This window comes from Apodemus sylvaticus, chromosome 15 (genome assembly GCF_947179515.1).
Source record: "Apodemus sylvaticus chromosome 15, mApoSyl1.1, whole genome shotgun sequence".
NCBI classification, from domain to species: Eukaryota; Metazoa; Chordata; class Mammalia; order Rodentia; family Muridae; genus Apodemus; species Apodemus sylvaticus.
The window spans coordinates 61,754,819-61,780,426 of NC_067486.1; the positions used below are offsets into that span (position 1 = coordinate 61,754,819).

Consider the following 25,608-nt stretch of genomic DNA (forward strand, 5'->3'; position numbering starts at 1 on the left):
CTATAGGGTACAGGATCCTGGGGACATTTGAGCTACATGTAATGATTTTTAACATTTTATTTTAGCCGGGCAGTGGTGGCGCACGCCTGTAATCCCAGCACTCTGGGAGGCAGAGGCAGGCAAATTTCTGAGGCCAGCCTGGTCTACAAGAGTGAGTTCCAGGACAGCTGGGGCTACACAAGAGAAACCCTGTCTCAAAAAAAAACCCCAAAAACCCCATTTTATTTTATGAGCACTCTGTCTTCATGCATATCAGAAGGGAAGATCAGATCTTATTACAAATGGTTGTGAGCCACCATGTGGTTGCTGGGAATTGAACTCAGGACCTCTAGAAGAGCAGCCAGTGCTCTTAACCACTGAGACATCTCTCCAGCCCCCATATGTAAATGATTTTGTCAGTGTTTGCCCAACCTTTGCCCTGTCCTCCTTCAAGCCTATCCTGATTCTAGAAAGACTCTAGTTCAAGTGCTGAGAATTCTTCCCAGGTCCTCAAGTACGTCAAATAAATGGACCCAGCTTTTCCTACAGGTAAGCTAGACAGTCAGCACATCTGTTTTGTTGGGCTTTTGGGACCTGAGACTCTAATCCCAGTTCCCGCCTCTGAAAAACAGACCAAAAACAGGCATCAAGCTGGAGCTGGGAACTGTGGTCAGAATTCTACATTCGACATTTAATTACTTGAGGCAAGTGAATCACTGAAATGGAGGCCTGCCTGGTCTTTAGAGCTCATTACATGACAGCCAGGGCTACCCAAGAGAAACCCTATCTTGGACCCTCTTTTACCCCAGAGAAGATAATTACTTAACACCTATTTTGTGGTATAGACTGATTGGTGATTCATAAGTACAGAGATGAATACGCAGCTTCAGTCCTCTTGACAGAGATCAGCAAATAGGCAATTGCACCACTGCAGTGAATGCTAACTGGGGTTTCATTTAAGGCACAATCAATCCCCCAAATCCTATTACTATATCCTTATGAAAGTTTGTAGTCATTTATTTAGGTACACTGTGAAAGCGACTGTAGAACACCACTGAGCTGTATATCCAATGTGGTTCTTTAACTAGAAAAGAAAAAAAGTAGGTGAAGGGGTTTGCAAAGACTGGTAACGACCAATAACTAAATTACACAAATCGATTGGGAATATTTTACCTTGGCAAACATATTTTTGGTTTTGTCTTGGTTTAAAAAAAATGTGTGTTTGTCCAGAATTGGGTGTATGGTACCCTGGTGTACAGGTGGTTGTGAGATGTTTGATACAGGTGGCAGGAACCATGCTGTGGATTTTCCAACTGCTCTTGTGAATGCCAGGTGGCCTAGTATATGGCCAAATCAGGTCTTGAACGGATAATCTTCCTGCACCACTTCCTAAAGGCTGAAATGTCAGACATGCACCACTTCATCTAGTGAGAGGGCATTCCATTGGAAACTAGACTTCCAAGCACGTTATTAGCAGAAAGTAACAGGAAATAATTATTAAATGATAATTCTAGATCTTTTGCCTTCTTAGACCAGTAAGCATATGAATACTTGTAGTGGAATCCAAGTTATGGGGAAAAAATGCCCACAGCTGACATTTCAAAAAGAGTTCAAATCTTGAACCTATTCGGGTGCACCCTAATGTTCAGGGAATGGGGTGGACTCTGCTCTTCCCCGGAAGCTTCTCCAGCCCAGCAGGGCGGGTGGGCGTGTCCTAAACGCACGTCGCCTGCTGCTTTCCCCACAGCACTCGCCGTGAATAAAGTACTGTCCCCTTCTTCTATGCGGCTTTCCGCATCTTAAACGAGTCATCTCGTTTAAGAACCTGAACACCTCAAGCTGAGCAGGCTCAGCAGACCAGAGTTACGGGGCGCAAACACCAAAGGACCTCACTGAGATGAACGAAACCACAGCCAACTCACTTCCGGGCACACTAGCCTGCACTACCGGAAGAGCTTTCAGCCCGAGTTCCCTTGTCCTGCCCAGCAGCCTTTGGGCGACTAGGGGTGGGACTTCCGGTCTCTTGTTTCCGGAGCTTCCGGAAGTCAGCCGGCTGGGGACCGGATGTGAGGTTCGGTGTGCAGGTCACCCTTTCCCACGGCGCCGCGGCCCGCAGAGCGTCTGTCTCTCCGCTGGCAGGAGGGCGCCATGGAGGCGCCTCCGCCCGCGCCCCGCAGCCTCCTTTGCGGAGCCTGGGGTCCTTTCCCCCGAGTCTTTGCTGCCGGTGCCGTGGCTGCGGATTCCCAAGGCTTTGCAGAGGACGGGGAGTTGCGTCCATATGTCTCAGAGCCCGGGTCCTCGGAATCCGGATGGGACCGCCTCCGGCTGCTGTTTACCAAAGAGTAAAAACCTCGGGTGTGTGGGGAGGGTGCTCGGGGACGCCCGCCCGCAGCCTGCGACCCCGGCAGCCGTCCTAGAGAAGCTGAAGGTTCTCTGCCCTGGTAGCGTGCTTCTATCCAACCTGGTTGACAGGCAGCCTTTTGAGTCAGACTCGTTCAGAGCCACACTCTTAAAACAGTGTCGTTCTAGTGAAACCAATACCCCAATTTTACATATTAGAGAAAATTGGACTAATTCGATTATTTTCATGTAGTATCACTGGGAACTATATTTATTTAGAAATCTACACTAATAGTATTTTTCCGTATTTTATTTGGTCCCATACTTTGATCTTTCTTGGCCAGTAATGTCTCTATATACTCTAGAAGCAGAAAGGACAGAGAGACTTGTCAATTTATTATTATTTTGCACACGAAAAAAAAAATAGTGACAGTTGTTCTCCCTCTCCTCTCCGCTCCTTTCATCCTCTCCGCCCCCTAACTGTTCCCACCTCCCCTTTTAAGAATTACATGTATATGTGGGTCTGTATTTGGGTATTGACACACGTGTACACATGCCCCTTGGCCAGAGGTGTCAGATTCCCCTGGACCTGGGAGTTACCTGCAGTTACAAGTCAGCTGACAGGGTTCTGAGAACCCAGGGCCTTTGTAAAACTAGTACACGATCGTAACTGCCAAGCCATCTCTCCAGTTCCCCAAGCTCTCCTTTTTGCAAGAGTTTTGCTGTATGTGTAGACCAAGCTGGCCTGAAACTCAAAGCAACAATCCACTCTCAGCCTCCCAGATTCTGGGATTACAGCCCGGTCTTCTGGGATTCTGGGCCCAGCCTCCGTCTCTCTTTTGCCCTGCCGGGGGTTGGTCCTGTGTTAAGACCTCATCTGCCACAGATGCTACACGCCCAGCTCTATCTCCCTTTGCAGAAGATACTAAAATAAACTATGTGAGGAGTAAATGGGTAATCCTGCATTACTTTCACCTGATAACTTATTTAACGTTATTAATTTATTAATTAATGGTGAAAGTTTGTCTTTTCATGAAGTGATTTACCATACTACACTGTGTTATCAAGTGATTAAATAAGTTGGGACAAGGGAGCTGGCAGACTTGTATTTAATGATTCCATTAGTTTCAGCACCTCTTTTTGCCTTTGGGAAAAAAAATGTTTTTTCATGTGTCTGGGTGGCTTGCCTGGGTGTATGTGTTTGTACCCCGCCTTGTGGGTGCTGGAAATGGAATCCAGACCTGGTGGGAGAGCAGCACAGGTGCTCTTAACTGCTGCACCGTTGCTCCACCCCCATCGACTCTGTTTTGAGAAACAATTTGTCAGTTTTTTTTAAAGGTCTTCCCAAAAGTTTGTATATTTTTGAAAGACTTTTATGTAGTGTGTAAGAGGAAAAAAAAATATACGTACTGCCATGACTCACAGAAGATGATCATTTTTATCAGCATTTTAAACCATAGAATACAGTAACAGAAAAAAACTTGGAAAATAATCTAATGCAATTTTTATGCTTTTGTCCATGATGTGAAAGGGAAAACCAAGGTTCAGAGAGGCTGACCTGGCGGCATGCTGCTTAGCAGAGTCCCGCTGTCTCTGAGGTGAGACCACAGCCCCATTGTCTAGTTGCTTGCGCTGTCCTTGTGACAGTTTAGAACCTTTACTTATTTTAATATATTTTTTAACTTCCTTAGAGGAGCTTTATGATGGCGTCTAATATAGCCCAAATGCCTGTGTAGCTGAGGATGACCCTACCTCCTGAGACTCGAATTCAGAAATCCACCTGCCTCTGCCTCCCAAAGTGCTGGGATTACAGGCGTGTGCCACCACCGCCCAGCTTTTTTTTTTAAATGAGATTGATTTATTCATTTTTTTACTTCATGTGTTTGAATGTTTGCCTGCATGTATGTGTGCTCACTGGGTAGGATCTTTGTTCCCAAGGAGGCCAGAAGAGTCAGAGCCCCTGAAATTGGAGCTGTAGACATGAACCTTTATGTGGGTGACGGGAACTGAACCTGGGTCCTCTGCAAATGCCCTTAACCATTGAACGAGTCGTCTCTCCAGCCTCTGGGTTTTGACATCTTTAGAATCCACATTTCAGGTGTTTAAAATCCATGTTTTATATATTGGTCTTAAGAATCTCGTGAGTGCAATCTGGGTGGTGATGGTGCATGCCTTTAATCCCAGCATTTGGTAGGCAGAGGCAGGAGGAGCTCTGTGAGTTTGAGTCCTCGTCCTAGAGCCTGATCTAGTGTTTTCCAGGATAGCCAGGGCTACAGAGAGAAACCCTGTCAAAAAACAAAAAACAAACAAGCAAAAAAAATTCTAGTGAGTTCATGTGGTATATATTAGCTTAGAATTTAAAAATGGAAATATTAGTCTCTATATCCAACTTGAAAGTTCTTTCTTTTATTTCTAAGGTTGTATTGTATATTTAGAAAAATAGACCCATGTTTTATTAATGGGTTTTCATAAATGAGCATATTTGTTTAAACAACACCAGAAATTGTTGTGACCAGAATCCTGGAAGCCTTCTTCCCAAGGGTAATTATTATGCTAGTTTTCTAACAGCATAGATTGCTTTTTTACTTTTGTTTTATTTTTGGAGCAGGGCTTCAGTATGTAGCCCAGGATGGCTTCAGACTCATGCCTTCTCCTACCTCAGCCTCCCAAATACTGTAGTTACAGGTGTCCACCAAACTTGTGGTGCTTTTATATAACTGCAATAATTCACAAAAGGATTTAATTAGTTCTGTCCGTAGCAAAAAATAGTAAGTAAGCATTTGGGATAATTCAAAACATAGTGTTTTGTATAATGTCCTAACGACATTTTCTTTTTGGCGTTTTAGTGAACAACAGAAATTCCCAAAGGAAGTTGACTATATCTGCAGGGCGGCAGTTTCAGCAGGTATCATCGGCTGGGCATATGGAGGGATACCTGCTTTTATTTATGCTAAAAAGCGCTACATTGAACAGAGCCAAGCAGAGATTTATCATAACCGATTTGATGCTGTGGTAAGTATTGATGGCCTAATCCCTAGGGACACACCAATTTATTCTCTTTACATCTCATTTCTGTTAGGTCTTGGTTTGGGAGGATTTTGGAATGTCAAGGTGAAGAAATTAGATTTCTTCTTACTAACAGTGGACATACTAATACTAAGTATATAGATGAATTTCCTAATTCTTCAGTTTTTCTCTTTAAAAGAAAGATTTTTTTTTTTTGGTTTAGCATCTAATAGTAGATTATATATTGAATTTGCCGCATGCCTCTTTAGAATCCTTTAGTCTGAGACAGTCTCTCTGTCAGTCTTGTCCTTGGGCAGTTTTACACACACACATGCACGCAAGAATACAGGAGCGCGTGCACACACAGAAGTGTGAAAGTGGAAAAAAAGTTATAGGCAAGGTTTTGGCAGGAGTACCTGGGGTTGGTATCTCAGCACCTCCTTTCAGAGGCACATGTGTTTGTTCTTTGACGCTTGGGATGAACTTTTAGTTCTTTGGTTAAGATAAAATCTTCCAAGTTCTTATAATATAAAATTACTGCTTTTTTCTTCTGAGGAAATAAGTACTTTATAGATTCTTGTAAATATCCCATTTTTATTTATCCCATGTTTTTAGAATTCAACTCATTTTTGAAGTGTATTTTATTGTCGTGATTGTCAAACAGCCTTTTGGTAATTCTAGCTCTTTTTTTTTTTTTTTTTTTGGTTTTTTGGATTTGGTTTTTTCGAGACAGGGTTTCTCTGTGTAGTCCTGGCTGTCCTGGAACTCACTCTGTAGACCAGGCTGGCCTCGAACTCAGAAATCTGCCTGCCTCTGCCTCCCAGAGTGCTGTGATTACAGGCGTGTGCCACCACCACCAGGCTGCGTATTTTTTTTTTTTTTACATTCATTGGTTAGTATTATCCTAAGTAGTAGTCATCCAATTCTAGTCATTTACTCAACCATTTAATTGACTAATAATTAATTGATTGATAATGAGTTATTCTGAAAAATGTGCTAGGTAGTTTTGTTTTTGTGTGTTTAGGAATGTCCCACACAAACTGGGGTAGCCCCAAGGTCCTTAGTCATCTGGGAATACACACTCCATGTGGTCTGCTCATGACCACTGTTGGTATGAAGTATGTGATTCCTATTTATAACTTGTTTCTATCTGTATGTTCTTAGAACTTCTCACTTATTCAGTAGTTATGCTCCACATTGTCGTTTCTTCTGATACTCCCCTTGCCTTGTATTTGGGACACGTGGGTCTTTCTAAGTAGTTTCTCCGACCCTGACTTGCTGCTTGTTTGTTGGATTGTTTTGTTTCAGGAAGAACCTTGCTTTGTAGTCTAGTCTGACTGGCTCAGCTTTTACTCGAATTCCAAGGAACCTTTTCTGTTTCTATTTTTGATTTAGACAAGGTCTCTTTCTGTAGTCCTGCCTGTTGTGGAACTTGTGACCAGGATGGACTCAGACTCAGAGAGGTCTTCCTGCCTTTGCCTCCCCAGTGCTGTGTTTAAAGGTGGAACCAAGATTTCTTTTAAGGACGAATAGTATTGAAACCAAGACATGGGTCCTCAGTGGTCTCTATGCTTCCAGGGTATTTCTGCTGATCCTCTCTAGCTCCCCTGTCCCCTATACAGGAAGTTTTGACTTGGCCAAGATCATATAGAAGTTAGGATCTCCACATGGGTTTTCTCATAATCCTTACAAATACAAAGTGCGTCCTGCTGGCCCAGCCTCGACCCAGGATCAGAGTTCTCAGCGGGAAGCAGGGATATCTGGAAGGCGCATAATAAATGCACACAGACTACTTTTGGGTACAAGCTGACAGGCAGTTTTTCAAGGATTAAAGTTTCTCTTCTCTCTTCTCTCTCTCTGCTCTCTTTCTCTCTCCTCATTCACTCACAGCTCGAGGCTGCACGCACTGCATTCTCCCGCGCACTCTGCTTTTCTCCTGTGCGCTTTTCTTTTCTTGCACCCTCACGTTCACACACACCTGTGTGTGTTCCCCTTTCACTCACACACATCTCACACACACACTCCTCACACACACCTCACTTCACTCTTCACAAGCTCTTCTTATGCTCTCTGCATTCACTCTCACTTGCTCTTCACATGTTTACTACTCGCTCTCTAATGCTCTCCACATGCTCTCTACACACTCTCTACCTGCTCTCCACACGCTCTGTATACATTCTCTACACGCTCTCCACATGCTCTCTACCTGCTCTCCACATGCTCTCTATATGCTCTCTACACACTCTCCACATGCTCTCTACACATTCTCTACATGCTCTCTACATGCTGTCTACCTGCTCTCTACACGCTCTCTACACGCTCTCTACATGCTCTCTACCTGCTCTCTACACACTCTCCACACGTTCTCTACACACTCTCCACACGCTCTCTCTACACACTCTCCACACGCTCTCTATATGCTCTCTACATGCTCTCTACATGCTCTCTACACACTCTCCACACTCTCCACATGCTCTCTACACCACATGCTCTCTACACGCTCTCTACACGCTCTCTACACACTCTCCACATGCTCTCTACACCACATGCTCTCTATACACTCTCTACATGCTCTCTACACGCTCTCTACAGTCCACATGCTCTCTACACACTCTCCACACGCTCTTCACACGCTCTCTACACGCTCTCTATATGCTCTCTACCTGCTCTCTACACGCTCTCTACACACTCCATACACTCTCCACACGCTCTCTATATACTCTCCACACGCTCTCTACATGCTCTCTACACGCTGTCTACTTGCTCTCTACACACTCTCCACACGTTCTCTCCACACTCTCCACACGCTCTCTCTACACACTCTCCACACGCTCTCTATATGCTCTCTACACGCTCTCTACACACTCTCCACATGCTCTCTACACACTCTCCACATGCTCTCTACACACTCTCCACATGCTCTCTACACCACATGCTCTCTACATGCTCTCTACATGCTCTCTACACGCTCTCTACACTCCACATGCTCTCTACACACTCTCCACACGCTCTCCACACGCTCTCTACACGCTCTCTATATGCTCTCTACCTGCTCTCTACACGCTCTCTACACACTCCACACACTCTCTACACGCTCTCTACACACTCTCCACATGCTCTCTACATGCTCTCTACCTGCTCTCTACACGCTGTCTACACGTTCTCTACACACTCTCCACACGTTCTCTACATGCTCTCTACATGCTCTCTACATGCTCTCTACACACTCTCCACACGCTCTCAACATGCTCTCTACACATTCTCTACACGCTGTCTACACACTCTCTACACGCTCTGTACACGCTCTCTACACACTCTCTACACACACTCCACATGCTCTCTACATGCTTTCTACACACTCTACACGCTCTCTACACACTCCACACACTCTCTACACGCTCTCTACACACACTCCACACACTCTCTACACACTCTCTACACGCTCTCTACACGCACTCCACACGTTCTCTACATGCTCTCTACACGCTCTCTACACACTCCACACGCTCTCTACATGCTCTCTACACGCTCTCTACACACTCCACACGCTCTCTACATGCTCTCTACACACTCTACACACTACACGCTCTCTACACGCTCTACACACACTCCACATGATCTCTACATGCTCTCTCCACACTCTCCACACGCTCTCTACATGCACTCTACACGCTCTCTACACACTCTCCACACTCTCTTTACACGCTCTCCACATGCTCTCTACACGCTCTCTACACACTCTCCACACTCTCTTTACACGCTCTCTACACGCTCTCTACACGCTCTCTACACACACTCCACATGCTCTCTATATGCTCTCTACACACACTCTACACACTCTCTACACACTCTCTATACACTCTCTACACGCTCTCTACACACACTCCACATGCTCTCTACATGCTCTCTACACACTCTATACACACTACATGCTCTCTACACGCTCTCTACACGCTCTCTACACACACTCCACATGATCTCTACATGCTCTCTACACACTCTCCACACGCTCTCTACATGCTCTCTACATGCTCTCTACACGCTCTCCACACGCTCTCCACACTCTTTTTACACGCTCTCCACATGCTCTCTACATGCTCTCTACACGTTCTCTACACACTCTCCACACTCTCTTTACACGCTCTCCACATGCTCTCTACATGCTCTCTACCTGCTCTCTACACACTCTCCACATGCTCTCTACGCCACACGCTCTCTACATGCTCTCTACACGCTCTCTACACGCTCTCTACACTCCACATGCTCTCCAAACTCCACATGCTCTCCACACGCTGTCCACACACTCTCCACACACTCTCTACATGTTCTCTTGCCTTCCTCTCGCCCCAGTCTTTTATTGACACTCCAAAAGCAGATAAAATAAGACATTGTATAATCGTTGCCAAATCAAATTCAAAAGAATAACCACTCTCCACACGCTCTCTACATGCACTCTACACGCTCTCTACACACTCTCCACACTCTCTTTACACGCTCTCCACATGCTCTCTACACGCTCTCTACACACTCTCCACACTCTCTTTACACGCTCTCTACACGCTCTCTACACACTCTCTACACGCTCTCTACACACACTCCACATGCTCTCTACATGCTCTCTACACACTCTCTACACACTCTCTATACACTCTCTACACGCTCTCTACACACACTCCACACGCTCTCTACATGCTCTCTACACACTCTCTACACACTACATGCTCTCTACACGCTCTCTACACGCTCTCTACACACACTCCACATGATCTCTACATGCTCTCTACACACTCTCCACACGCTCTCTACATGCTCTCTACATGCTCTCTACACGCTCTCTACACGCTCTCCACACTCTTTTTACACGCTCTCCACATGCTCTCTACATGCTCTCTACACGTTCTCTACACACTCTCCACACTCTCTTTACACGCTCTCCACATGCTCTCTACATGCTCTCTACCTGCTCTCTACACACTCTCCACATGCTCTCTACGCCACACGCTCTCTACACGCTCTCTACATGCTCTCTACACGCTCTCTACACTCCACATGCTCTCCACACTCCACATGCTCTCCACACGCTGTCCACACACTCTCCACACACTCTCTACATGTTCTCTTGCCTTCCTCTCGCCCCAGTCTTTTATTGACACTCCAAAAGCAGATAAAATAAGACATTGTATAATCGTTGCCAAATCAAATTCAAAAGAATAACCACGTTCCACAAAGAATCAAGAATTACAATTGTTCCTCAAAGCTTCAAGCTTCCCTATTCTCAGGTCTGTAGCCAAAATAATAGTAATTGCAAACTTATCATTATTTAAACTTTAACTTTAATTATTATACTTCAGAGCTCAGAGCTCCGAGGCCAGCTACTTGCATTTTCTTGTGAAGCTCTAATGATAAATGACACGGGCAAAGCTTCGAGGCAGTGGCCAGAAAGAATCAAGTTAACCCTTAACTCCATAGTTCCCCTAGCTTTCCGCTTCTACACATTGCACACAATGACTCTCCTAGGAATCCCAGTGTTTTGACTTAGTTTTACTAATCTAAGATTTTACATATTGCCCCATGTCTCAATTTTTAATTATCATTAAAATGATTCTTATAACTTAAGAATCATTGCATCAGGGAACATCCAGTTTCACAGAATTCGCCAGAGCAGAAGGAGAAAGAAGTGAGAAAGTCAGATATAATAGAATAACTATGCACACCAAGGCCAACTGAAAAGCAGTCAGGCACAAATAAAATCTATACAGTTGTTGTCCAGAGCTAAGGTTAGGAGAAATGGGAACAACTGTTGTTACAAAGGGCTGCCTCGGGCTACTGAAATGTCTCCGTCCAGGCCTACTGCAGGCAGCCCCTTATTTCGGATGACAGGTCCCCTAGAGGGATGCGTGTCCTGCTTCTCAGGGTCCCAGATACCATCCTTTTTTACAAGGAGCTGCTGCGGGCTTCTGAGATGTCTCCATCCCAGCCTACTGCAGGCAGTCCCTGTCACTGTGCGCTGTCCCCTGCAGTGCCTCATGATAGACCTGATATACCAGACCTGCGCTTTGATGGCTCATAGATGAAAATGTGTGGAGACAGGCTGCATACCCTTCAGTTATGAAGTTATTCCTTACCACCCTAATGACAGTGGTGGGAAGCTTCCTGCTGAGGCTCTAGTTAGAACTAAAGCATTTTCCTGAAGAGAATGTTGTTAACGTAAATGAGGTAATACATTTACTTTTTGTTTTTTATTACTATTTTTAGTGTGTGAGTGTGTGTGTGTGTAAGTTTGTGAAGTTCAGAGGACAGTGTTGGGAATCACCTCTTGTTGTGTCTGTGTACCCTGGCCTAACTGGCCTCAAGTTTCTAGGTGCTTCTGCTTCCACCCGTGTCACTGTAGGAGTGTTGCAGTGCAGGTCCAGCCACTGCGTCCGGCTCTTCAGACGTGTGTGGTCAGGCTTTAGTGGCTAGCTTCTTTACTAGTTAAGCCATTAGCTTGTTTTTGCATAGAGAGCTCTCAGTAAATCTTCTTTTTCTTCTCCCCGCCCCCCACATTTATATTTCTTTAATCCTTGCCTTTAAATAAGCATTTCTTTAGCATTTGGTGTTTGTTTTTCTTTTCACCAGTTTCTCTTGAGTGTAACAGGCATTGCTATTGCTGGTTTTATAACTGTCATTGTAGTTACTACTTAATTGACTGCTTAGTTGAAAAGAACACTATTTGTTGTTGTTGTTGTTGTTTTCAGACAGAGCCTCACTATGTAGCTCTGACTGTCCTGGAACTCACTATGTAGATCAGGCTGACCTTGAACTCAGAGCTCCACCTGCCTCTGCCTCCCAAATGCCAGGATCATAAGTGTGTGCCTCTATACCAGCTGAAATTGGCCTTTTTTTTTTTTTTGAGCTTTTCTTTCTTTTGAGGGTGGGGGTGAGGGTTACAGTGAATTTTTTCTAAATGTGTATGAGTGTTTTGCCTACATGTATGTATATGTATCAAGGGCACACCTGCTGTCTGCAGGGGTAAAAGAGGGTGTTGGATTTCATGGAACTAGAGTTATGGATTGTTTCGAGCCACTGTGTGATATTGTGAAGTGCTCTGGGAGAGCAGCAGGGTTCACAAATGCCGAGCTGTCTCTCCAGCCCCAACAGGGAGCTTTATTGGCGGCACTTGAGTAGGTCTCCCTAAACCCCTCTACTTCTTCTAGGGCCCTGGGATGGAAACTGAGAGGAGATACACAGTGCACTGGGGCTGAGTTGGCACCCAGCAACAGAGGGTCTTCCTCCAGTATTCTTCTGGGACGGGTGGTCCAAGGCTGCCTACTTTTTGAAGGCCTGTTGGGCATGAGATTCACCATTCTGCTGCCTAGACAAATTGCTTATATCAGAAACTGAGCTTGACCAAGTGGTGGTTGAGGGCAGTGACCTCAGCATGAGTGGTGGAAGAGTGAAGGGTTCACTGTGAAAGATACGGGGAGATCACATGGTATTTGATAGAGCTCTGCGTGCATTTAGGGTGGCTTTTTCTGTTGTTTATTTCACTACCTTCTTGATACCAGCTTACTTGACAGCTTTCTTCAAGCAGAAGGTTAGATTCAGCATGGACTTATTGAGGGTAGGAACCTGAAAGGCCATGTCAGTAAACTTCTGTGATAGCTCCAGTAGATCAGAGCATCCCCATAGCCATTCTGCTCCAGTTTCCCAAAGGTGGGGGTGGGGAGTGGAGGGTGGAGAGGTCACAGGCTACTGGGAGGCAGTAAGGAAAAAACTGGTCATGAGGTTTTCAGTGATGCGCAAGCTGTCCTGAATGACCTTGGGCCAGAGGTGGAGCAAGGTAAAAGCAGTCAGTGGTATAAGAGGTACTTATGATCTTGAGTGAGTTGTCACACTTGTTGTGGTTCACATCTTGGTCTGCAGGCAAATGGAGATGGTGCTGTGTCTCACGTTAGCTGTAGCTTGGGCATATTAAGACCTCAAAGCCTGCCTCCACACTGACACACTTCCTCCAACAAGGTCACACCTACCCCAACAAAGCCACACCTCCTAGTGGTGCCTCTCCCTATGGCCAAGCCTTCCCACACAGGAGTCCTTGGGAACCATACCTATCCAAGCCACCACACTGTAGCTGAGTAATTTGCTGCTGGCATTTCACTATTGAAGTTTTAGAGTAAGGAAAATGTCCAGGTATCTTGAAATCTCACAGCATTTTAACAAATTGTTTTCAGCAAAGTGCGCACCGTGCTGCCACGAGGGGCTTCATCCGGTATGGCTGGCGCTGGAGTTGGAGAACTGCAGTCTTTGTGACCATATTCAAGTAAGCTCTCAGTTGGACAAGACAGTCTTTGTCTTCTTTTGGTGGCTGGTAGTGCTGGTGGTGGTGTCGTCTTGCTGTATCTCAGGCTGACCTAGAACTCAGTGTAGTCTAGGCTGACCTCAGACTGCCTTAGTCGTCCATGTCCTGGAGTTACAAGTGAGTGCCACCACCCATGCTCTTTTAGGAGCGCATCCTTTGACCAAGAGTCTTAAGAAACTGAACACTTGGGCTGGAGAGATGGCTCAGCGGTTAAGAGCACTGACTGCTCTTTCGAAGGTCCTGAGTTTAGTTCCCAGCAACCACATGGTGGCTCACAACCATCTGTAACCCGATCCAGTGCCCTCTTCTGGTGTGTCAGAAGATAGCGACAATTTATTCACATACATGAAATAAATAAATCTTAAAAATAATTTTTAAAAAAGCTGAACACTTACATGAGAATATTCAAAATGCCTTTTCAAGTACATGTATGCATGCTGTGTCCACAGTCTTCGTGTGGCAGTCCGAGCACAGCTAGCTCACCGTCCTCCCCATTCTCCACACCATTCCTGGGGGGTTGAATTTAGCAGGCTTGACAGCAGGTGCCTTATCCAGAGTCATGTCACTGGCCCCATAATACCTTTTCTTAATAACTGTGTGCACATAATATATAATAATGTACATAATAATATCTGCATAATAATATACAAAATAATATATAGACAGCTCTACAACTAGGGATCAAAATCAGGTATAGGGGTTCTTTTTTCTTCACTTTTTGAGATAGTGGTTACTTGCTATGTAGCTCAGGCTGAACTTAAACTTACCATGTTTCCCAGGCTAACCTCAAACTTGAAATCTTCTTGCCTTACTCTCCTAAGTCCTGGGATTACAGTGTGCCACCATGCCCGAGATAGAATCAGAGTCTTGAAGAAAGGAAATTTTTACAGAGCACTTCTTCATAAATTGCTGTTTCTGAATGAATAATTTGTCCTGGAAATTTTATTGTTGCTAAGTTCTTCAGTAAGTTTACCTAAAAGCTCACAGTCATATTAGTCTGGTACATGCTGAAGGGACCTAGACATGGGCTAGAAACTGAAATAATAGGGCTGTTGTTGTTTCTGGTTGTGGTGATGGTGGTTGTTGTTTAAAAAACATTTTTTATTATTTTTTATTTATTTTTATTTTATGCATATTGGTATTCTGCTTTCTGTATTTTATGGTGAGGGTGTCAGAATCCTTGGGAATTGAACCTGGGTCTTTTGGAAGATTATCCAGTGCTTTTAACCACTGAGCCCTCTCTCCAGTCCCATTTTTTGTTTTTTTAAAGACAAAGTCTCATGTAGTTCAGTCTGGCTTTGAGCTTGAAATGTAGCTGAAGATGAGTTTGAATTTCTGGCCCTCTTGCTTCCACATCCAATGCTTGGAGTAGAAGTGTAAGCTACCATGCCTAGTCTGCTGTGGTGTGGGGATTGAACCCGGACGTTCATCATAGGCAAGCACTCTACCAACTGAGCTAGCTACCTTCTGATTTCTAATAGATATTTTGAAATTCATTTCAGTGAAAGTATCAGTCAGGAAATGAGTGGCATGTACTTGAGTGAAATGGTTTTTTTCTCCCCTCTTCCTAGCACAGTGAACACAGGACTAACTGTGTATCGAAATAAAGATGCCTTGAGCCATTTTGCCATTGCAGGAGGTAAGGAGGTTTTATTCTTGTTCACATTTTAATTTCAAGTATGTTTAGAATACATAGGATTTATGAATCAGAGTTGCAGATTTTTTGGTTGTCTTCACACTGTATCTTATTCAATATTCATTTAAAATCTGACCATTGCTGGTTATTAAAACAGACAAGATCTTTGCTTTCATTAAATGTTGTCCATGAGGATGGGCAAAAACGGATCCTGTGACAGAAAGTAACAACTAGGTGTGGCCTGGATGTGACATGGACAGGGTTGTTAGAGACCTTTCAGATCATTTACGCTGACATCTGCAGACTGGGAATGAGCAAACTGTGGCGGACAGTGGGCTGAACAGGGTGTCAGGAGTCAGTCTCCAGAGTGTTCCAGGGAAGCAGAGTGATGTTTCATATACTAGGAACGGAAGGTTGAGGTGAGACTGGGCTGTGAAATAGGTAGGATCAGACTTTCCCAAGGTAAGAGTTTATTTAAAGCTGTTTTCCTCTAGCAGTGATACGCCATTTAAAATGGAGCACAGGAGTCCAGGGTGCTGACGGATGCCTTTCACCCGGCACATGGGGCCCTCTTGAGCAGGGCTCAGGAAATGCTATATCCAGGAAGTTGTTTAAAACAGTTACAGGCAGGGCTTCTGTAACTGTTGGCCTAAGTTTTTGATGCAGTTTGGGGCCAAAAGTGCAAGGCCAACCCAGGCAGCATCTAAAGGCTCAAACCTTTAAAAATAAAACAACTGGAGAGAGCAGTGGTAGGGATCTCTGTGTGCTCAGGAGGACCAGTGTGGGTCCTGCAAGCTGCCTTGCTTTGGTTGCTTGTGACTTCTTGTAGGCACAGAATGTAAAAGCCAGTAAAGATAAAGTAAACTGAAGATTAATTGCATTTTCTAAGCCACAGACAAATTGTTGACTCCTCCCAGGAAGCAGACATAAAAATAATAAAAACTCAGAAAAGACATCAGAGGCTGTGCTCTTCAGGAAAATATGTAGATTTGATCTGTGCAACACTGCGGACATGGAGAAGCACAGGCAGGCGAGGGCACGGAGCAGCTCCAGAGCTGTTGTTTCCAAGCTGGAACTAGCCCACGCCCACAATCCCAGCACTTGGGGAGATGGAGGCAGGAAGATCACCAACTCACGCTCATTCTTGTTTGCATAGAGTTTGGGGCTAGCCTGGCCCACATGAGCCTTTGTCTCAAAAAGAAAAAAGTTCATTTTCAGCAGTAATAACAGCAAAACATGGAAAAATGGCCTGTTGGGTGGAGGGTGGAAATTGCCACTGAAGGAAATTATCTCTTGTCGGAGCAGACAAAGGATCAGATAGTGTCAGAGCCTAATGAGTCCTTACGTGCCAGTAGATAAAGATAGGAGACTGGAAAGTAGAGTAGCTGGCGTTGGTAAGGCAGCGGTGGGAATTAAGTGACAGTTCACTGCAGGGCTAAGGATAGGACTCCCTGGGCAAAGCACTGGCCATGCAGATGGAGGGCCGTGTTCAAATCCCAGAAGCAATCCTTGTGGGAGCTGGATACACAGTGTAGGTATCTGTAATGCCAGCATTCCCGTGGGAGATGGGGTACAGAGACGAGGGAATCCTTGGACAGTTAGGGCCCAGCCAGCCTGCCGGAAGAGGTGGAGACATAACAGAGACCCTTGTGTCAGAGAGTGAGGAGCCATACCTGAAGTTGTCCTTTGAGCTTTACATATATTCTATGGTACGTGTGCACACGTACACAAACACACAAATGTGCATTCACACTCACAAAAATATTAGAAATTAATGGAGAAGAACTCGGTCATAGATTTAAGCAAGCAGAGGGAAGAACCAGCCAGGCATGGTCTTTCCCAGCTGCGATCTCAGCACCGGGAGGCAGGGGTCACAGACGCCTCGAACTTGGGTGCAGTGCGGGCTGTAGAGTAAGGTGTGCGAGACAGTTTTGTTTGTTTTCTGTTTTTTGAGACAGGGTTTCTCTGTGTAGCCCTAGCTGTCCTGGAACTCACTCTGTAGACCAGGCTGGCCTCGAACTCAGAAATCCACCTGCCTCTGCCTCCCGAGTGCTGGGATTAAAGGTGTGTACCATAAAGCCCAGATATAAACATTTTTTAAAAGGAAGACAGTTGAATGAACTTGAAGCAAGGTCAGCATAGATTATTTCCTCTGAAAGAGAGAATTTTAAGAGTAAAGGAAGGATTGAGTGTACTTACATGTAGTGGAAATACCAGAAAGAAAGGAAAGGGAAGGGGGCAGGGAAGGAACAGAGGAAGGAGCTTTGCAGACTTCCAAGTACTAATCTGTACATCTACAGAGAACCGCAGAGAGCCACGCCTCAGCTTACTTAAAAAGCTCTGCTTTTCTTCTCATTGTGATGCAGTTCTGTGCTTAGCACTTTCACAGTCTCTGCCCCTCAGTAAGGAAGTCCTGTTTGGTCCTGTCAAGGACAGCTTAGCACACAAGAAGTCACTGCAAACCTTGAAAGAGAATGGCTCAAACCCTGAACCATTCTGCATGTCTCTACATGCTGGAAAAACTAACCTGGCTTTTTAATCTTAATTTTTAAATGAAAAGCAATGAAGTGAAAATTATAGTTGTTTTAAATAGAGAACTTGATAAAAGATGAACCACCTGTCTAAAATGCTGATTCTATGAGCATAGCAAAAAAAATTTTCCTAAAGAATTAGGGGATCTTGCCATCAAAAAAATCAAAACATGAATAAAATTATGATATATATGGAATACTTGGGGTTGTTTGCAGACCTGTTGGACAGAATTTAGAGTCAGGAATAAAGACTGAGTGTATCAGTATATCTAGACTAATGATGATATTTTAGATGCATGAAAATCGACAGTTGAGGGGCTGCAACACTAACTTGTGGAAAGAAGTCAAATTGCAACAATATTAAATGTAACAAATAAGATTCATTAAAACAGGTAAAAATTGATAAGATATTAGGGAGACTATAACTGTATGTGTGTTGACTTTCTGAGTAGGAAGATATGTAAATATATATGCACACACATACATATATATGTTTATATATGTGTGTTTTAAAGCATAAAAATTAAGTTAGATAGAGAAATGTAATTTAAGATGGCATTTTGAAAGCCTGGGACACTGGGAGACATAAACAGTGAATGCAGAATATCCACATGTGGGTCGTGCACACCTTTAACTGAGCTCTTGAGACACTGAGCGAGAGAATCACAAAGTTGAGGCTAGCCTGTACTATACAAGATGTAAGAGTCTCATTGCCCCTGTCTCAAAACAGCAACAAAACCCAAAACCAACCTTGCACATTTCTGATTGGAGGTAACTTTTTGGTAAATTTTTGAATAACAGTGTAGTAATTTAAGTTCAAAGCCTTAGAAATGTTCATACCCTGGTATATTAATCAGGGTTTCTAGAATAACAGAATTTATAGAATGATCCTTTCTTCAAATATATAGACAGGGGATTTATTGTGGTTCAGGTAATCCAACAGTGGGTACCTAGGAACTGAAAATCCAAGAACCCAGTAGTTGTTGAGTCCATGAGGCTGGGTGTCTCAGCTGGTGTTCAGTATATCCTGAATCCTGAAGAAGTCAGCTCTAATCCCACGAAGGAAGGAATGGCCTTCCTGGCCAGGCAGGAGCAAGCAGCAGACAGAGAGCAAAAGCTCCCTCCTCCCTCACCATGGCCTCCAGCAGAAGGCGGGGCCCAGAGCAGAGGTGTGTCTTCCCACCTTACTGCCCAGAGTGGAAGTCAATTTCTTGTTCCCTATTAAGCACAAATCTCACAGGTGTGCCCCTCTATTTTGGGGGATTTAGTTAATTTCAGATGTAGTTGAGTTGACAACAAGAATAGTCACCACACCTGGAGACTGGAGAGATGATTCAGCAGTTAACAACAGGTCTACTGCCTGTACCCCTCCCCAACACACTCTGGAATTAAAATTTATCTTTTAAAATAAAAATGTTCATAACTCTTGTTCCAGAATTCATTTCTATGAGTTTGTTTTAAAGAAGTGGTTAAGTATATAAATATTTATATGCAGGAGTGCCTTATTATATACTTACAGATAGAAAACTGGTCTTGAGACAAAAATCTGTGGTATGTCCATGCAATAGAACCATGTGGGAAACTTTAATATCAAAAGCTGAAAATTTAATGATAAATGGAATTGAATAATATTTTCTGAGAAAATTAAAAATTGTATATGTATATATACATATATGTGTGTGTGTGTGTATACACACACATGTATAAAACATGGCCTTAAAAATATTTTGTTTGGAAGACTAACAATGTACTATTTCTGAATAATGAGTTTAAAAGTGGTTTTTGTTCTTGTTAATTTAGAAAAATTAAATGAATATATAATAGTTAAATAGAAGTATAAACCTCAGACTAAACACCTGAAGTTTTTACCACCTAAGATGGCATTAGCTGTAAAGAGGAAAAATAGCTGGCAGGTGTTAGTGCAGTTGGTGGAATGCTTGCGTCCCACACATTGTTCGCTGGGTTTATTCCTTAGCACCACATATACTCGAGGTGGTGGTGTGTGGCTGTGTACACTCAGTGCTAAGAAAGTAGAGGGTAGAAGATCAGAAGTTCAAGGTCATTCTCGGCTCCCTACTGAGTTTCAAGCCAGCATGGTTACATGAGACCCTGTTTTTAAAAAGGGAAATAAGCTGTGTCCTAGAAATGGGATTCTGGTGAGAAGAGGTGCACTCCTTGTATTGGTCAGCAGGTGGCACTGTAGGCTAAATGCTGCTACTACAGGTCTGTCTGCACAGTATAGCACACCAAGCCGTACAGACCAGTGAGGCTAGGAGAAAGCATAATCTTTTGGGGCAGGTGAAGGGGTTTGTTGTTGCTGTTGCTTGTTGTTGATTGGGGTCTGTTGGGAGGCAAAAACAGGCAGAACTGAGTTCAAGGCCAACCTGGTCTACAGAGCAAGTTACAGGACTGCCAGCTCTATACAGAGAAACCTGATTGGGGGCATGGGGCGTGGGGGATGAAGGAGGTGAAAGATGTGTAGGAAGTTGAAAGAAACTGTCAACTTTTAAGAGGAAATTCGGGGGTGGGGTAGGGGAAGACTGGGATTAGAGCCATAGGAGAGACCGAGGATTCTTATTTACAAAGTATTTTCTCTGACTATAGAGAAGGCAGAAAGTTACCTTCATGGCCATTACTACACCACTCATGCTGGGTTCAGAAAGCTCACCCAGAGGTCTGAGTTCTTACTGTAAAAGAATAGAAGTGTAGCATCTAAAGATGATTTAATATTGTTCTTTTTCCCCTTTTAAACAGCTGTCACAGGAGGTCTTTTCAGAATAAACTTAGGTGTTCGAGGCCTGGTGGCTGGTAGTATAATTGGAGCGTTGTTGGGGTAAGTGTTAACTTGGTTTAGTCTGTCTTGTCTACTAAAGGGATTAAGTATAAAGAACAAATTTAGTCCTCAGAGACTTTAAAAGATACATGTCTTATATCAACAAGGGCTCTGACTATTCAATTCCTTATTGGGAAGATTATGAGAGGATTGAGCCCAAATGCTTTTTTTTTTTTCTGTGTACATGTGTGGTCTATGTATGTGCCCAAGAAGGGCACCTGAAGTGTTGCAGGCAACTGTAAGCTGCCTGATTAAGTGCTAGGAATTAAAGTCAGGTACTCTGCACAACCCGTATACATCCTTTACTGATGAGCCATGTCCCCGCTCTGACTGCCCACTTGTTTTATTTATAGTTATCACAGTATAATTAAAACAGTAAATAACAACTCAATAGAGGTAAATAGGATTCATAGTCAAGATTCCTTTTCACTGGGTAAAATATGTTTAAACATCACCAATACCTGAAATTACTTGAAAACAAAATATAAGGAACAAGAAAATGACCATAAAATTGTTACATAGAACATGTGTGCGGGCTGGAGAGATGGCTCGGCCGTTAAGAGCACTGACTACTCTTCTGGAGGTCCTGAGTTCAAATCCCAGCAATCACATGGTGACTCACAACCATCTGTAATGGGATCAGATGCCCTTTTCTGGTGTGTCTGAGGACAACAGTGTACTTACATAAAATAAATAAGTAGCCAGGCAATGGTGGTGCACGCCTTTAATCCCAGCACTTGGGAGGCAGGCTGATTTCTGAGACCAGCCTGGTCTACAGAGTGAGTTCCAGGACAGCCAGGGTTACACAGAGAAACCCTGTCTCAACAAAACAAAACAAAACAAAACAAAAATAAAATAAAATAAATAAGTAAATCTTAAAAAAAAAGAACATGTGTGCTATAGCATGTTAAGATGTTAAAATTGTGCTTGTTTTGTTTAGCTGAATACATATTTTACTTAAAGGTTTTCCTTCTTCTCTAGCTAAAATGCTAGAAATTCAAAATAGTTTCAAACCTGCTGAAATGTTGGATTAATGAATATACTAAGACTTTATGATGGACTTAATCTCAGCCTCTACTCCCATGGGCAGAAGCAGACAGAGCTCTGAGTTTGAGACAACCTGGTCTATAGAGTGGATTCCAAGACAGCCAGGGCTACACAGAGAGGTTCTGCTTCAAAACACCCAACGCCCCCAAAAGACCCTATGTATAGGTTTGTGAAATGGCTCAGTGGGTAGAGATGTTTGCTTCCAAGCCTGTGACCCATGTGACCAAGGGAAGGACCTGACTGCTGCTTGTGCGACCTGTGCACCCATGCTTATGCATGCAAGTGCACACACAGAATAAGCATGTAGTGGTTTCCAGACTCGTATCAGGCCTGGGAATCAGTTCAGTGCCCAGCATGCACAAGGCTAAGTCCAACTGTTTGAGACCTCATGAACTCTCACCCCCAACTGTCAGGATTGCTACGTAAGTGCAGTTGTGCCCTTGGTATATATCACAGCAAGAAAACTATTACCCATTATAAGAAATGTTAACTTTAAGTATTTGGTGTGTTGGTTATAATCTCTGTGTTGGCAAGGATGGAGGTGAAAGGAACCTGCGTACACTGTTGGTGGGAATGTAAGGCAGGACAGATATCAGTCAGTGTGGAGCTGCCTCAGAAACTAAAGTGGAGCACACCTGTAGTCTCAGCGCTGAGGGCATCAGGTCTCCACCTTTTAACACAGCTCCTCAAGGCGGGCTGACCTCAACCATAAAATTATTTTCTTGCTGCCTCATAACTGTAACTTTGCTACCGTTAGGAGTTGCAAAGTAAATATCTGATATGTCACCCCTGTGAAAGGGTCATTAACTCCCTAAAGGTGTCAAGATCCACAGGTTGAGAACCACTGAATAGGCCATAAAGACATACTTGATAAAGTAGTTCAAGGTCACCTTTGGCTACAAATGAGAAACCAGCTTGGGCAAATGAGACCTTGTCTTAAAAAATAACAATAAACCAAAAACAGTAAAACTATTACACGACCAGCTGTCCTAGTCTCTGGTGTGTACCAGAATGAATCTGAGTCAAACTGTTTCGGCCTGTGATCTGTATTTCTTCACTAAGACTATAAGACAGACACTCTCTTTCTGTTCCTACAGGCCACCCACATCTTTCTCATGGGCCATTCATCTTCAGAATAGCAGTATCTCTCCTCACACTGAATCTTCTGCTCTTTTTCAGCCATAGGAAACAGCTTTTAAAGAGCTTACCCAGAGAGTCTCCTTTTTGATTAAATCAGAACTGCAAAATCCAAGTTTCCATGCAACATGGCAGAACCACAGGTGTACTGTCTCCTCACGGTCACGGCAGAATGTGCACCACTCTAGAGACAGTGGGATCCAGGAGAATGGACTCTAAAGATGAGGTGGACGAGAGTCTCATGCAGTACCCAACTTTATTCAGAGCATCAGACAATTTATATCAAGGGTTAAGAGGAATCATATGAGTAAAGTGAACAGTTACAAGGACAAGTCACTCACGGCAAAGACACGTCTTCCGTAGAGGCAGTCTGATAACAGGAGTGATAATGAGTATCTGAGACAAACTCACACCTCCATACGCCTGGGGGGGCATGAGCCACATTCCAAGAACACTTTTGTGCTTTGAAGAAACTGACGTCATAGACTCTTGTTTTGGAGTTTTCTTCCAAGCACTCAGTCCTCACAGGATTCCAGTCTTGGGCAGTGTTCCAGCAGTGGAGGGATTAGCACAGCCAATGTGGGGAAACTTGAGGCTTCTCCCTGTCCACAGTGTCAGGACTCTATTCAGTTCCATTTCAGTTCTTTCCCATGTGATAGAGAGGCCATGTGAATATCCCTCATGCTCTCCCCAGCAGTCTTTCCTGCAGTGGTTTTGACTGCATTGACATCCTTTCGCCTCAGGTTTTAGGAAGGTGCTTACAAAGGTTCTGGTTCTGGCCCTCCTTTGTTCTCATTAGCTGACATTCTTCTGAATGACCTGTCCTTCCTCTCTATGTACCCGCCCACCCATTTTCCTACCACCTTGTCAGGGTTGGGGGGCACTATAAAATACGGTTTTCTTTTTTTCGGGGAGTGGACAGAGATTTGAGATGGTCTGTAGGCTAGGCTAGCCTTGACCTTGTTACCATCCTTGGCTTTCTGAGTGCTGAGATAATAAGTGTGATTTATCATACATAGCTAGAGTTATTGACTTGACTTTATAGGTTTTTTTTTTCCAAGACAGGGTTTCTCTGTGTATCTTTGGCTGACTTAGAACTATTCTGTAGACCAGACTGGCCTTGAGCTCAAAAAGATCTGCCTGCCTCACCTCCTGAGTGCTGGGATTAAAGGCTTGTGGTGCTACCACCCAGCTTATTTTACAGTTTTTTAATTTAATGAGATTTGGCTTGTCAAGACCCACTGCTGAGTTATTTTTATTATCTTGGTAATATATAAGCTTGGTTTGGAGAGAAACATTGTTGACGTTAGTGGGAAAAAATTTCATGATAGGGTCACTAGCTCAGGCTAGCCTCCCTCTCCCAGACTAAGCCTGAACTTCTGATCCTCCCACCTCTTCCTGAAGCAGTGGAATTGCAGGCATGTGCATTGGCTGTATGCAGTGCTGGACAGAGAACTCAGGGATATATACATGTTAGTGACCCTCTATCAAACCAGCAAAAACACGTTACAGTTATCATCTCAAACATAATAATGTTTTCATAATACTTTGTTCTTTTAGGTCCTCCTATTTTTCCACATTTTGAACATTTTAAGTGTGCAGTGCAGTAGTGTTAACATATTAATATTGTTGTACATCGCATCCCATAGTGTTTTGTCTTAAACCTGAAACTATATTTATTCAGCTATAATTCTTCCCATTTCCCCACCCAGCTATTGGCACCTTCTTCCTCCTTTCCAGTCTGTATAATTTTATATGCATACTAGACTTGTACAGCATTAGAGTGAATGGACTCACAACATTATGTCCTTTTGTAACTGCCTTATTTCACTTAACATACCAGCACGCTTGAGATTTAGTTATGTGGAAGTATGTAATGATTTCACTTTTTAATGATATATAATTCTGTCCCTCACCCCCCACTCTGTGAGTCTGTGAGACTTTTTTTTATCCATTCTGCTGATGTATTTTTGTTTAGAAAAAAAATTTTAATGAGATCATTGAAATTCTGGCCAGAGAGAATTTAATTTATAAAATTTTTGTCTTAAAAATATAGGAAACAGCTGGGCAGTGGTGGCACATGCCTTTAATTCCAGCACTTGGGAGGCAGAGGCAGGCAGATTTCTGAGTTCGAGGCCATCCTGGTCTACAGAGTGAATTCCAGGACAGCCAGGGCTACACAAAGAAACTCTGTATTGGGAAAAAAAAACAGGGGGGGGGGGGAATATGGGAAACAAATTCTGTTTGTCCCTATAGTGATTATCTAAATCATTTTCTTTAGTGCATGCACACACATTTTTGTATACATGTGGATTTATGTTCATAACATCAACACTGATTTCTAACCTCCACACCTTATTATTTTTATTTATTTTTTTTGTCGTCCTGGGGTTCAAACTTAGGGCCTTGTACTTGGCAGGCAGGGCTTTACCCCTAAGCTTTGTCTTCAGCCCCACCCACTTTACTGTTTAAATGGCATCACTCACTGATTGGCTGGACAGGGTGGTCAGTAAGCCTGATCCCACCTCCCTCGCAGTACAGGAGTGCAGGTGTGTGCTGCCACACCTGACTGACTGTTGACGTGGGTGCTGGGCGACCAAAGGCAAGTCTTCTCCCCAGGCCCTAATGAAGGTGTTTGGTTTTGGTTTTTGATATATATTTTTTAAATTTATATGTATATATGAGTGCATGCCTGCTGCCCTCAAAGGCCTAAATTGGTCATTAGGCCCCTCGGAAGCAGTGTAAACCAACCTGGGTC

The 25,608-nt window shown here is 43.7% G+C and overlaps 1 protein-coding gene across 2 annotated transcripts in view; it reads left to right on the forward strand.

Annotated features, from left to right (window-relative positions):
- The first annotated feature begins 2,039 nt into the window (after positions 1-2,039).
- Timmdc1 (translocase of inner mitochondrial membrane domain containing 1) overlaps positions 2,040-25,608 on the forward strand; it is a 28,967-nt gene continuing 5,398 nt past the window's right edge. The window contains exons 1-5 of one of the 2 annotated variants that reach the window (XM_052158757.1): positions 2,040-2,321; positions 5,166-5,331; positions 13,539-13,627; positions 15,238-15,305; positions 20,588-20,666. In XM_052158757.1, the coding sequence (XP_052014717.1) occupies positions 2,128-2,321; positions 5,166-5,331; positions 13,539-13,627; positions 15,238-15,305; positions 20,588-20,666 (596 nt within the window). In that variant the 5' untranslated portion in view covers positions 2,040-2,127. Of the gene's footprint in view, positions 2,322-3,850; positions 3,918-5,165; positions 5,332-13,538; positions 13,628-15,237; positions 15,306-20,587; positions 20,667-25,608 lie in introns of those variants that run through there. The other variant, XM_052158758.1, reaches the window with a different exon arrangement.